Source organism: Pongo pygmaeus, chromosome 6 (assembly GCF_028885625.2).
Source record: "Pongo pygmaeus isolate AG05252 chromosome 6, NHGRI_mPonPyg2-v2.0_pri, whole genome shotgun sequence".
NCBI classification, from domain to species: domain Eukaryota; kingdom Metazoa; phylum Chordata; class Mammalia; order Primates; family Hominidae; genus Pongo; species Pongo pygmaeus.
Genome location: NC_072379.2, coordinates 8,201,491 through 8,215,350, shown reverse-complemented (window position 1 = coordinate 8,215,350; position 13,860 = coordinate 8,201,491). Strand labels below are relative to the sequence as shown.

Sequence of the window (13,860 nt, the reverse complement as noted above, 5' to 3'; positions counted from 1 at the left end):
CGTTCTCAGAAGGGTGAAAGACCACACATCACACACACTTCGTGATAAGCCTGAGGAGATGAAAGCGCTTCATGTATAGACAGGGAGGACCGGGCTCGCCTTTCACTTTTCAAAGAGCACCTCCCTCAGCTGTGGGTTCACCTAAGGCAGGCCCAACCCACACATCACGAAAGGGGAGCCGCACCCCCAGACTGCCTGGAGCAACTGCAGGGCACACGCCACACTTCAGCTGGATGCAACCTCGATGCAACCCTGGTCACGGCTATGGCTGTTGAGTGTCCTTTCCGATTAAGGAGACAAAGATTTTCTTTTATGTGACTTAATAATATTAACTGTGTCATCTAGGACACAATGAGTCTTTAGGAGATTCTTTAAATATCACAAATGTGAACCACTTACTCTATGATTTAACCCATCAGTGAAGAAAGAATGTGGCAAAGATCATTACAAAAGCGCTAAGTCGGGCACTGCCGGGCGGCTGGAAGGTATGGTAGGGACCACACTCTGGGCATGCAAGGCAGAGAAGGGGGCCAGGCCAGGACTGCTCAGTGGGCTTCGGTCCCCCAAACTCGAGACAGGGTGCCCCCAGCCCAGCCTAGCCAGGACCCTTCAGGGCACTGATGAGGAAGGGAAAGGTGTGGGGCCCTGCTCCTTCAGGACACCCCAAGCTGGCCCATGGCTCACAGGCCCACATAGCGCCCTCTGATCCCAGCGCTGGGGCACAGAGCTAGGCTGGGGCCTGCCCCACTTGTTGGTCAGCTGCCCAAGTGACGACGGGTGGCGAGCGCAGGAGACGGTGGCAGTGGCATGCTGAACCCAGGCTGAACCAAGGCTGGAGTGCGCACGGTGTGGCCTGAAAGAATGAAAAGGAGTTTCCCAGGCTGGAGGGAAACACTGTGGAGGAGGGGCTTCCCTCACTGAAGGAGCGGTTTCTGGTTTGCCCCAAATGGCAGGATTTCCATAGTATATGTAGTATGAGTTCCACATCTTGGCCTGTTATCCAGCTTTGGCAGTCTCATCTCCACCACCTGGAGAATAAATGGGATCTGCAGGAACTCCACTCTAAACTGAAATACATGGCCGGGCAGTGGCTCACACCTGTAATCCCAGCACTTTGGGAGGTCGAAGTGGGTGGATCATTTGAGGTCAGGAGTTCAAAACCAGCCTGGCCAACATAGTAAAACCCCACCTCTACTAAAAATCAAAAATTAGCCAGGTGTGGCGGCATGTGCACCTGTAATCCCAGCTACTTGGGAGGCTGAGGCAGGAGAATCACTTGAACCTGGAAGGCAGAGGTGGCGGTGAGCTGAGATCACGCCATTGCACTCCAGCCTGGGCAACAGAGCAAAACTCCACCTTAAAATAAATAAATAAATAAATAAACTGAAATACAGACTGCAGTGCTGATATCCTTTTTTCTGATTGTTATTAACAATTCCTCATAAAATTAAATGTTGTCAGAAGACTGAGAAGCTCAGGAGGTGAACTGCTGGCCCTGGCGAGTATTATCATGGAGATGAATTCAGAAAAGCAGAGCCTGTCCGAGGTGGAGAAATCAGGATCGATTTGGATTTGCCACAGAACTTCAAGATATTTGTGAGCGGCAGTTCAGATGAGTGCCCCCAGAAGAGTGGCTTTGAGTATACATTTGCTTTCTCCCTCCAGTTGTGCTGAACTCTGAACTGCCACCAGAATATCCACCCTCCTTCCCACCTTCATTCACACTCAGTGGCAAATTGCTGCCACCAACTCAGCTCTCTGCTCTATGTAAGTACTTAGACAACCTATGGGAAGGACACAGTGGCAGCGGGATCCTGTCTGCTGGATGCAGTTTCTTAAGCAAGAGGCCCTGGTGCATCCGAATATTGTCTCTCCCACTGAGCTCAAGATGGGTTCTCAGGAAGAAGTGCTGAGAAGGACAGCTCAAGCCTCTCCCATCACAGAGCTAGATTTTGGAGGAGCTGCTGGATCTCATGTAGACCAAGAGGAAACTGTGGGTGATAGAGCTGTGCAGGATGTGGAAGTAGAATCACTGTCAAGTCTGATCCAGGAAATCTTGGACTTTGATTAAGCTCAGCAGATAAAATGCTTTAATAGTAGATTGTTCCTGTACGACATCTGTTTCTTTGAGAAGCTGGGCAGTGAATGCATGTACTTCTTGGAGTGAGGCCTGTGTACTGCAAAGCCTGTCTGAAGGACTGCTTTGAAATCCAGATCAGAGATGGCCAGGTTCAATGCCTCAACTGCTCAGAACCAAAGTGCCCTTCGGTGGCCACTCCTGGCCAGGTCAAAGAGCCAGTGGAAGCAGAGTTATCTGCCCGTCATGGCTGCCTTCTCCTCCCATCCACCTTGGAGCTGGTGGCAGATGTGGTGTGCTGCCCCCGCCTGTGGGGGCCTGCAGGGCCTAGCTGTACCATGGGCATCTGCTCCAGCTGCAACTTTGCCTTCTGTACCTTGTGCAGACTGACCTACCATGGGGCCTCTCCATGTAAGGTGGTGGCAGAGAAATTAACAGACTTACAAAACGAATACCTGCAAGCAGATGAGGCCAAGACAAGATTTCTGGAACAGACTGACCTACCACGGGGCCTCTCCATGTAAGGTGATGGCAGAGAAATTAACAGACTTACAAAACGAATACCTGCAAGCAGATGAGGCCAAGACAAGATTTCTGGAACAGAGGTAAGGTAAGAGGGTGACTCAGAAGGCACTGGAAGAGATGGAAAGTAAGGAGAGGCTACAAGAGAACTCGAAGAGATGCCCATGCTGTGGAATTCACATAGAGAAGTGAAGTGGATGCCATGTACTGGCTGCAGACACTATTTCTATTGGGTTGGCATGGGTTCTCTCTCTAGCAACCCCTTACAAACATTTCGCCAACCCTACTTCACCGTGTTGTAACCAGCTGTTTCATGCTTGGATGTGAATGTAGACATTTGGGAAGATGAGATTGAAGACTAGTTAACTACTCTTTGAGCTATGGAAGTGGATTGGTTTTCCCTAATCTTTTGTCAAGTACATAAAGTAACCTTGCAGGATATTTACAGTACTATTCATTCACTCTTCCTGTGTAGAAGAGATGGAAGAACATGGCTTATATTTTCATCTGGTGAAGGAGCATTCATACATTTTTTTTAATGTAAGTTGAGAAAAAAATTCTAAGCCAGAGGTTCAGAAAAGGAAACTACAGAATATTAAATATTATAATGTGCCCAAAGGTCTGAAAAGTTAAAAATTAAATATTTATTTTCTTCCCCAAGCTTTAGGTAAGGAGAAGAGGGGTCAAGAGTTAAACTTAGAGCCCTTTTGTCTCCAGGAAGCACCCCTGTAAGACACTGTGTTGGAGCTCCCTCAGTACTTCTCCCTACAACTGGGGTGGGTAGAAAAGCCTTATGGAAATTATACTGAGAGCCTGATGTACTTCATATTACTCACATTCCTTCCAGCCTAGGTTTCTGGCAAGTCAGTTCTCTTTGGAGGGAGCTGTTTACTTTGTAACCGACTGCATGGTCCAGTGTCATTTTGATCTACTGCTTTTCAGAATAGAAACTTGTAATAATTACAAAAAAATTTAATACCACAAACACTGTGGGTCACTTGATATTTATTAGTGGTGTATGTGGTCCACTGGTTTCAGGCCAAATCTAGAATTTAGTGATACTGACTCAGGAAGAATTTAAGTTCGATTCAATTTTCCTGGGCAGCAGAGCCTAGACTTAAGGTAACTTGTCTTTGCTACGTTTCTTCCACATTCTCTTTCTTTACCTTCTGCGTGTGGAGACAATTTTAATATTAATTCCAGCAACACATGATTTTATTTCCTCTGCTGGACTAGGAGAAAGCCTAATATATTTCCAAGCTGAATGTTCCTGAATTATCTGCATTTTGAGCCTGTCTATACTACCGTAGTTCCACTCTTAACTTTCTGAATTCTTTTTAAAGATCTTCTCTAACAAGCTATGGGAATTTGGCTTCCTACTCTAATTTTTAATTTTTTTTGTAACAGCAGTGTTTTGGGTGATAATTTTGGACTGATACCCACTCCTTTTTCTGGACTTTGTTGCCTTTTTGAAAAATTGTCTTTCCTTATAGTTAGGTGAATGGCTTGGTAGTAAAGTAAGATTTTTTTGGAAAAGGGGACAGAAAAACTGAACTGCAGCTTGAGAACATATTCTTTTTTGAGACAGAGTCTCACTCTGTTGCCCAGGCTGGAGTGCAGTGGTGCGATTTGGGTTCACTGCAACCTCCGTCTCCCAGGTTCAAGCGATCCTCCCATCTAAGCCTCCTGAGTAGCTGGGATTACAGGCACGCGCCACCATGACAGGCTAATTTTTGTATTTTTAGTAGAGATGGGGTTTCACCATGTTGGTCAGGCTGGTCTCAATCTCCTGACCTCAAGTGACCTGCCCACCCACCTCGGCCTCCCACAGTGCTGGGATTACAGACGTGAGCCACCGTGCCCACCAAGAACATACTCTTTTTTTGTACTTTGTCATTGAAAATTGAGGAATCCCTTTAACTGTTTTAGGTGTGTGTCCAAAGAGTCAGTAAAGACTATGTTTCTGGATTGTCAAAGAGGATGCTTAATCTTAAAAATAAAATTTAAAATAATCTTATAATTAGAACAGAGCTGCTGCTATTTATTCTGTCACCAAGGCAACTAATCCCATTTTTAAACTGTTCGGCATATAACATATTATTAAGAGGAAAAAGGTCACAGGATAGCATCTCTTCTTTTTAGCTGGGCTAGTGACTGAGCTTAGGTTTGAGGCCCATATTTTGTTTTAACCAGATAGTTTCAAGCACTTCCATTCAGGACATTTTGTATAAAAATTGAAGTTAATTTAAAGAATAAGTTGAAGACAAGAAATGAAAATTAAAATGATTAGTTCTACAATTTTAAAAATGCAGTAATTAAGCTTTTAAATGTGAATGATTCATGTTTCTTTCATCTCTGGGAAACTGTACCAGACAAATCTTGTTTTCACACAACAATCACTTATGTGCTGACACTCGAGAGATGAAGGCTTGGGGAAGTTACTTAGGCAGCTGGAGCCACATCCTGGGACCAGGAGCTCTCAGTGAGAGCCTGGCAAGAGAGCCCACCACGCGCTTCTCTGCTGGGGCGCCCGCAGGTCAGTGGGATGGAGGCTGAATGAGGAGTAAGAAGCAACGTGTTCCAGACAGCACGAGAAGCCAGCACGAGAAGCACCTGTGCCTGTGTGCACAGCGGTGGACGCAGGTGTGTACAATGGGATGCGGGTGCGCAGATGTGATGTGGGTGTGTAGATGGGACAAAGTGCGTACGTGGGGACACGCATGTGTAAATGGGATGTGGGTGTGTATGATGGGACGGGGGTGTGAGGATGGGACGGGGGTGTGAGCATGGGACGGGGGTGTGAGCATGGGACGGGGATGCGAGGATGGGACGGGGATGCGAGGATGGATGGGGATGCGAGGATGGATGGGGATGCGAGGATGGGACGGGGATGCGAGGATGGGACGGGGATGCGAGGATGGGACGGGGATGCGAGGATGGGACGGGGATGCGAGGATGGGACGGGGATGTGAGGATGGGACGGGGGTGTGAGGATGGGATGGGGGTGTGAGGATGGGATGGGGGTGTGAGGATGGGATGGGGATGCGAGGATGGGACGGGGATGCGAGGATGGGACGGGAGTGTGAGGATGGGATGGGGATGTGAGGATGGGACGGGAGTGTGAGGATGGAACGGGGATGCAAGGATGGGATGTGGGTGTGTAGATGGGACAGGGGTACGTACAATGGGACACGCGTGTGTAAATGGGATGTACGTGTGTACGATGGGACAAGGGTAAGTAGATGGGACATGGGTGTGCAGATGGGACATGGGGGTGATGGATGCAGGTGAAAGGATACAGGTGAGTGGATGGGGTGCACGGACGGGACGTGGGTGCGTAGATGGGACGTGTGTGTATGATGGAACCGGGGTACATGGATGGGACGGGGGTGCAAGGATGGAACAGAGGTGTGTAGATGGTGGGGGTGGGATACCGTGGGGTGAGGCTCCCTATTTGACAGAGGAAGAAACCTGGGCTGAAGGAAACTGGACTCCTTTCCCTCACATCACAACGTAAGAGGCAGAGCCAGGAGTTAAGCTGTCAGTCTAGGAAAACACATTAACCTGAACTACAGACAAGCACTGAAAATACATCTCCCTATCACAATGCCCAGAATCCACAGTGAGCTTGCACTTAGCTCGTCACTGCAGGCCCTGCCCCTATAAATCCTACTGGCTCACCTGGCGCCATCTCCCACCAGCTCACCCAGACCCAGTCTTCCATGGGCCCACCGGACCCTGTCTCCCACCGGCACGCCAGACGCTGTCTCCTACTGGCTCACTAACACCGTCTCCCACCATCCCACCTGGTGCCGTCTCCTACCGGCTCACCCGGCCCCATCTCCCACCGGCTCACCCGACCCCATCTCCATCGGCTCACCCGGCCCCATCTCCACCGGCTCACCCAACCCCATCTCTACCGGCTCACCCGACACCGTCTCCCACCGGCTCACCCGGCACCGTCTCCCATCGGCTCACCCGGCCCCGTCTCCCACCGGCTCACCTGGCCCCATCTCCCACCGGCTCACCCGGCACCGTCTCCCACAGGCTCACCAGGACTCTGTCTCCTACCGGCTCACACTAACACTGTCTCCCACCACCCCACCTTACACTGTTTCCCACCAAAACCAAGTAAAGGAAGGGTCTCAGGAAGGCAGGAAGGCAGGAGGGCAGGAGGGCAGTGTGGCCTGAAACCATGCATTTTCTGCCCCGTCGTGGATCCTGGCAGCTCCTGCTCCAAACCTTGACCCCTCGCTGGGAGAAAAACATGTGGTCTCAGCTATGCACTCTGATGTCTGCACTGTAAACAGAGTGTAACCAGTGTGCCCCATGCAGTCATCAGAAAACCAATGATCCAATCAGCTTTGACACTAAAGCTGGAGAAAATCAGCGTGTCCAATTCTCCCTACAGAAGGGAAGGAAAATGGAGACTCACCCGTCGTGAACTGGCCTTTCAGCTTCTGAAAGACAGGGTCTTGTGCAGTGGCCTGTGCCCGCCGGGCCAGAGACTCAGAGGCTGCGCTGGAGAACATGGTCGAGACGTTGGACACATTCTCCAGGCCCACCCCAAACGTGCTCACCAACTTCTTCACAAAATTGAGAGTGTGGGGGGTGATTTTAGCATCGGACACCGCTCCGCTTTTCTCAAACGCCACGGAGTAACATTTCGCCAGGCCCTGTTGGAGCTGCCTGAGAACCTGGTAGAAAAGAGCCAGAGACAACTGACAAACACAGCCCTCCACTCCAGAACCAGCAGCCAAAAGCGCCTGTTGAGTGCGGCCCTCCCAGCCCAGGGTCATCTCTGCACTCCCCGGCAGGACCCACACACAGCAGGCATGAAATCAGCGTGTGCAAGAAACGGGAGCAGGTGCTTTTGACCTTGGGGAGTAAGGGCCCTGAACATTCAAAAAGCAAAAACAGAAAAGCCCCACTTTTTTGGATCATACACCCGTCTGCGATTAGCCACAAAACCCCTGCATTTTCAGGCAGCTGTACTGTTCCCACCGCGTGTCTGCGTGCACCGTGCACACACGAGACTTCACAGCAGTAAGGAGCTGGCCCTGGGGCTCAACCAGGTAAGCATCTCGGCATGAGGCGTGGACTATTTTGTCATCAGCTTAAGCCAACGTTATTAAGGAAGTGGTCTGACTGCTGAAAAGACCCCACATCCCTACAATTCCCCATCTATGGAAATTATAACCCTGTTACTCACGCCACTGCTCCTGCTCACACCTGGTTAACAGTGGCACTCAGGTCACTGAGCTCAGGGACGTGAGCACGGCCAGCATTTTAACAGCAAGAAGCGGCTTCCTCAATTCCACCCTCTTTCATGTCTTCTGCTTCGAATCTTTAAGGCTGTACTAGTGTGCAGAGATAGCTATTTGCCTGGTCCATGGTTAAGTTCAACAACAAATATATAAAAGGACTGGCAACTACAGCTCAAGGGAAGAGAGCCACAGAAGCACACAGAATGCCACGTCCCCTCGACAAGGAGCCACCATTTGCAAGATCAGAGCCAAATACCTCTTCATGCCAATTTTCTCTGAACCAGACCATCTGATCGACGATGCCTTCCAGGGAAGACAGAAGGGTGGGGTGGAGCTCTCGCTGCATGTGCATGATTCGGCTGCAGCGCCACATGGGTGCTGTTGCTCTTATGGGCCCTGGATCTGATGCAGAATGGGACTGGTTACCCACTGAACTTGGCTGCTGCTGTCCAGAATCTGAGAGCAACACACACAACGCCAGTGTCAGCGCAAAACCGACAGACGCCAGGGCTCGGAGCGCTGCAGGACCCATGGGCCAAAGGAGCGCTGGTTCCTGCCGGCGTGTGAATCCTTACAAGACCGCTTCCCCAGGGACTGCATGGGAGAAGGCCCTGGTTCTAGGCGCAGGTGCGCTGAGGGACGCGGGGAGGGACAGCGCAGTTGTCTACAATGCGGCTTCAATCCATTCCATTAAATAAACCCGTGTATGTGTTTCAGGAGAATGCAGATGTGACAACACGCCACCTGGTGAGTCCAGGTGAGGGCGCACAAGGGTTCCCTGAGCACTCCTTTTAACGTTTCTGTTATGTCTGATCATCCTAAACATAAATGTTTGGAAAAATATCTCACAATATGTTACACGTTCCTTGCTACTATAAACTCAGAGAATCTAAAAGCAGTTAATAGGAAACTGGTTTGGAAAGCCAAGCCAATTGCAAAATACTGCTTTTGAAAAATACGGTCATTTTTCCCTGTGAGATACACTGCAGAGCCCTTAATGACCATTTTTTCTGAATTTACCTCTCTACACTTAGTCTTAAAACTAAAAAACCTTAATTTTCAAATGACCAAGACATGAAGCCACCTAGGGAGACTGACTCCCCAGAGGTTAGAGCTGAAATGTGCCACGCAGCCCGCATCCACCGCCTCTCACCAACCACGCACGGTCCCCGGCCCTTAGGAGACTCAGCATTGAAAACAAGGGTCAGTAAACAGTCCTCTCATTATTTAAAGCACCATGCCTAGTGGGTAACTAAAGCCATCAAATCAGTTGTTGCTTTGCATATAAGGGCTATTCAATATAGATTAAAAGTCTTACACTGTGAGTGAAATTTCACCAACATCTGGTAAGACTGACTTCAATACTGATTTCTTCTCACAGCTGAAGATACTCCTCATAACTTACACACACACACACACACACACACACACACACACACACACACACACGGCACCTGGCATTTGTGCTGTGTATTGGGATGCACTTACTACTAAGGAGGAAGGTAAACTTTACAATTTTCTGAAGCTGAAAATTTCACATATTTTCTCTACCTATAGATCAAATCACTCAGATAAATGAACGCCTATTACATCCTGGCAAAAGAGAGACTGTACTCAAATCAGGCTTTGCTTCCTGCCCTACAGTGCTGCCCACTGAGGAGAGATTGGCCACGGCTAGGAGTGAGCTGCAGGGCAGGGGGTGGCTGTGGTGGTCTGTCTGGATGTGGGGCACCCCCTGGAACGAGCCCTTCCTGGCCTGGCCTGCCGGCCCCACCCGAGACGTACCGCTCTTGTAGCGTTCCCGCTGTTCTATTTTCAGGGTCAGGTACAGGGTCCGGATGGGAAAGTAGACTGCTTGGGGATACACGCGTCCAACCTGCTCAGAGACAAGACGTTATAAACAGCGCTGCTCTCTGCTGAGCTCTGGATAAAGATAATTTGTACTGAAAATAACCAGTGTCAGGTCAGAAACAGGTGTCTGATCTGCCTTTGGACCAAGGAAGCAAATACTGCAGCACTGATCTGACGCACAAGGCCAGGTTCAACAGCAGGCAAAATATTTGATTCACTTTAAAAGAGCCAAGACACATCAACACATGCATTTCATCAACTCCACCCAGGAACTGTGAGTGACAGGGAAACCATGCTTTCCTTCCAGGCAGTAAATCTGAGGAAGGCAAAACACATGTGTCCCCAGGAAGGCAAAACACTGAAGCAAATAAAAAAACATACAAATACCAGCTAATCTGTCAGGCACAATTCACTGTGGATTTGAACTAATTCCATTATCAAATAACTTTATTCTGCCTAACTGCAGCTGGGAGGAGAGGGAGGGATGTCCGTTTCAGTTAAGAAACTCCCATTTTATTGAACTGGAGTTCTGTGGCTGACAGGATAATACCATGTCACTTGAATCTTTCAGAATGTGCCCATGAAAGGAAGAAAGGAATAACATCTAAGCCGTCACAGGCAGAGGCGGCTGCTCTTGAACCTGAGATGCTCCACAAGTGATGAGACCAAGTAGGTTGGATCTGCATCCTGAGGATAAGCGCTACACAGAATGCTGGGACTCAAAAACACAGCTGCCTCCTCAAGGAAAACCAGGGCATTGCTCAGGGCCCACACAGCACAGGTGCTGCATGCAGGAAGGAGCCAGAGGAATGGGTGGGCGGAGTGCGCGGACCCAGCTCCTTCCTGAAGACCTTCACGGACTCCTGTGGCGCTTCATGATTTTACAAAAGCAACCACGAAGGTGCCGTGTCCCAAACCTCACTGTAGCCACACTTTGCCATTTCTAGTCCTTCCTCTATGCCTGGGTCTTTTCATGGGAGAGGGACATCCTGGAATCATTCTCAAGAGATGGTTACGAGAGCCTTTCCATAGGGCCCTGGGCTATCCGCTTCCCCAGCCCTGCCCCACTGCCCTCGAGAACCATGGGTTCCTTACAATGCAGCTCAACTGTCAAAAGGGTGACAGCCACAATCGGGCATGTTTTAGTTTAAGGGTAGCTCCGAAGAGCTCCCAGCATATGACAAAAAATCAGATGAAAACTACCAATCAGATTCAGGGCTCCCTGTCATTCTCAGAGTACCCACTGGCAACTGTACATTTTAGTACAAGTTTATTTTACTTGCATTACAGATGGGAAAATGTTTAAGAAATTAGAATTTTAACACTGAACTGCTTTATTAGCTATTTCACTTCAAATCATATATTCTTCAATAACTTTTAATTATGCTTTATATTAAATAATACCTAGATGATTATATCTTCCCATCTCTTTAACTTATTTTTAATACTTTTGAGCACTCAAATTTACTTTCTGGGAAAAAAGAGAATGCAAAATGAAGACACAATGTTTTGTGCATGTGAACAAGGTCACCCTGCTCTTCCCACCTGGCTAATGAGGTTCAAGAGCAGCTTTCCCTCCGAGCCAACCAGGCAGGTGAGCAGCTGTGGGATCCAGGCCAGCCACTGGATGGGTGGCACACCAATGCAGTACTTGTCGACAGCATCTGCCAAAGTGTTTTTGTCATCATCAAAACTCAAAAGCCACAGCACCTGAGACAGAAGGAGAAATTCTAGAGTTGAATAACAATTCTGTAGCCCTCAAGCAAGAGACTTTCCCCAACATTACAACATTGTATAGAGCGGCTTTACCGGCCATGTAAAAAAAAAATCTATAAGCAGGTCAACATTATTGCTAAACTTACAGTAAATCTTACAGTATATATAACCTAAAATTTAAATATAGATTTTCTCTTTAGTCTTTTTTTGTTTTGTTTTTGAAACAGCCTTGCTTTGTCACCCAGGACTGGAGTGCCGTGGTGCGATTTTGGCTCATTGCAACCTCCACCTCCTGGGTTCAAGCGATTCTCCTGCCTCAGCCTCCCCAGTAGCTGGGACTACAGGCACACACCACCACGCCTGGCTAATTTTTGTATTTTTAGTAGAGATGGGGTTTTGCCACGTTGGCCAGGCTGGTCTTGAACTCCTGACATCAAGTGATCCACCTACCTCGGCCTCCCAAAGTGCTGGGTTTATAAGCGTGAGCCACCAACGCCCGGCCTTTTTAGTTTTAATGACAATTACTCGCTGATCTAATCCACTGGCTAGCAGTGACCAGTGACCGACTGCAAGACAGCAACAGGAAGATGCCTGGGGCCTGCCCACCTGTTAACTTACACTCATGATCTCATCCAAACAAAATGAACTTTTGCTAAAACTCTCAGATGCTCATCACCCCGGCATCAGGTAGGCCACAGGCTGGTAGCCAGGTGTCCACGGACGACTGAAACAATTACATATGGGTGTAAGCAACCCAGAACCAAGCCCTGAGGCAGTGCGTGTAGCTGTCTCTGTAGTCGGCTTTAACTGCCATGTGCTGGTGTACATTCCAAATTTTTACGTTAAATCAAGGAATTCTAAAAAATCCAAACCTTTAATGGACAAAATAGGAAAGGGAACAATTTATTCTTGGGTTTCCTGCTGGAATTAATTCGGGGTTTTATTTGTCTGCTTCTTGGGGGAAGACAGGAAGCCACATGAAGGAGGAACCTGAATGTCAAGTGCACGTCTTTCAGTGAGCATGTGGGTGACACCCATCCTGAGCTCAGGGCTGCTGGGGGGCACCGTGCAGAGAGAAACCCACAACCATCCCAGCACGCCGGCTCTGTGGCTGTGCTGACAGCAGCCCTGCAGGGGAGGGATGACAACCTAACGGGCGTCTAGGAGGGAAGTTCTAGCTCCATATCCCCTCCTCAGCCCTCTGTTCGGTGTGAGCTCCCACAGGCAGTGCTAGACTTGGGCTCTATGTGAGGCTTTGCCACTTGGAAGTTCTGGGGCCCTAAGAGTGTCCAGGCCTCAGTTTTCTCTGCTTTGAAATGGAACTGTGAAAGATGCTTCGAAAGATGAGGATTAAGAGTTAAGGCATGAAATCATGCCTCACACCCGGCATGGGTGAGTAAACTGTAGCTAAATTTCTGTCCAAATCTGAAGGCGACCGATGGCCTCTGGTCAAAGCTCGTTTTTTCGGTCTCACCTTGGCTAAGTATTTCCTCGATTTGCTCTCGTTCTGATGCCGGCAGGCGTGCAGGTAGCAGGTGATGGCAGACACGCCCAGGTGCAGCTGCCGCTCCTTCACGAAGATGTTCTCCAGGTAGTCGCCCCACATGGCCCAGGCTTTCACCAGCACATCGTGCATCTGCACAGCTGCAGAGAAGGCTTTGTTTGCCTCCTCGGACCTGTGAGGAGACAGAAAACCAAAACGTGTATGGTTTTCAATTGAAGTGAGCTTCACGTAACCTGAAATTAACCATTATAAAATGAACACTGCAGGGCATTTGGTCCATTCACAATGTTGTGCAACCGCCCCATAAGCAGTCGCTCTGAACCCCTCCCACCTCCAGCCCCTGGGAACCTGCAGTCTGCCTTCTGTCTCTGTGGACTGACTGGTTCTGTACATTTCATATAAATTGAATCATACACCATGTGATCTTTTCAATCTGGCTTCTTTCACCTAGCACAGTGTTTTCGAGGTTTATCCATGTTGAAGCCTGTGTCGGTGCTTCATTCTCTTTAACAAATGAATAACATTCCATTGCACATATAGAACATAAACATTTTGTTTATCTGTTCCATTTGTGTTGTTTCCACATCTTGGTTATTGCAAATAGTCCTGCTACAAACATTCCTGAACAGGTATCTGTTTGTTTCAACACTTCTGGGTGTATACCAGGAGTGGAAATGCTGGTCACGTGGAAACTCTACGCTTACTTTTTGTGGAACCGTCAAACTGTTTCCACAGCAGTTATACCGCTTCACTATTACACCAGCAATGTACCAGACATAGCAAGTGAACTTCAGACCCAGGTGCTTTATGATACAGATGCAAACATCCTCGACAAAAATGAGCAACCCAACTCCGGCAGCAGATTAAAAGGATTATCCATCATGACCAAGTGGGATTTATCCCAGCAATAAGGGTGGTTCAAC

At 48.6% G+C, this 13,860-nt stretch overlaps 1 protein-coding gene and 1 pseudogene across 14 annotated transcripts in view; one reads left to right on the top strand and one right to left on the bottom strand.

The window, feature by feature from the left end:
• The window catches only part of TRRAP (transformation/transcription domain associated protein), a 135,431-nt gene that overhangs the window by 12,061 nt on the left and 109,510 nt on the right, over positions 1 to 13,860 (bottom strand). For 11 of the 14 annotated variants that reach the window (XM_063668114.1, XM_063668119.1, XM_063668117.1 and 8 more), the window contains 5 exons: positions 12,908 to 13,109; positions 11,263 to 11,427; positions 9,652 to 9,742; positions 8,123 to 8,322; positions 7,035 to 7,296 (listed from right to left, as the gene is read on the bottom strand). In XM_063668114.1, the coding sequence (XP_063524184.1) occupies positions 7,035 to 7,296; positions 8,123 to 8,322; positions 9,652 to 9,742; positions 11,263 to 11,427; positions 12,908 to 13,109 (920 nt within the window). The remainder of the gene's footprint in view (positions 1 to 7,034; positions 7,297 to 8,122; positions 8,323 to 9,651; positions 9,743 to 11,262; positions 11,428 to 12,907; positions 13,110 to 13,860) is intronic. The other 3 variants (XM_054497101.2, XM_063668120.1, XM_054497105.2) reach the window with 1 other exon arrangement.
• LOC129041675 (E3 ubiquitin-protein ligase RNF14-like) lies at positions 1,452 to 2,961 on the top strand (annotated as a pseudogene).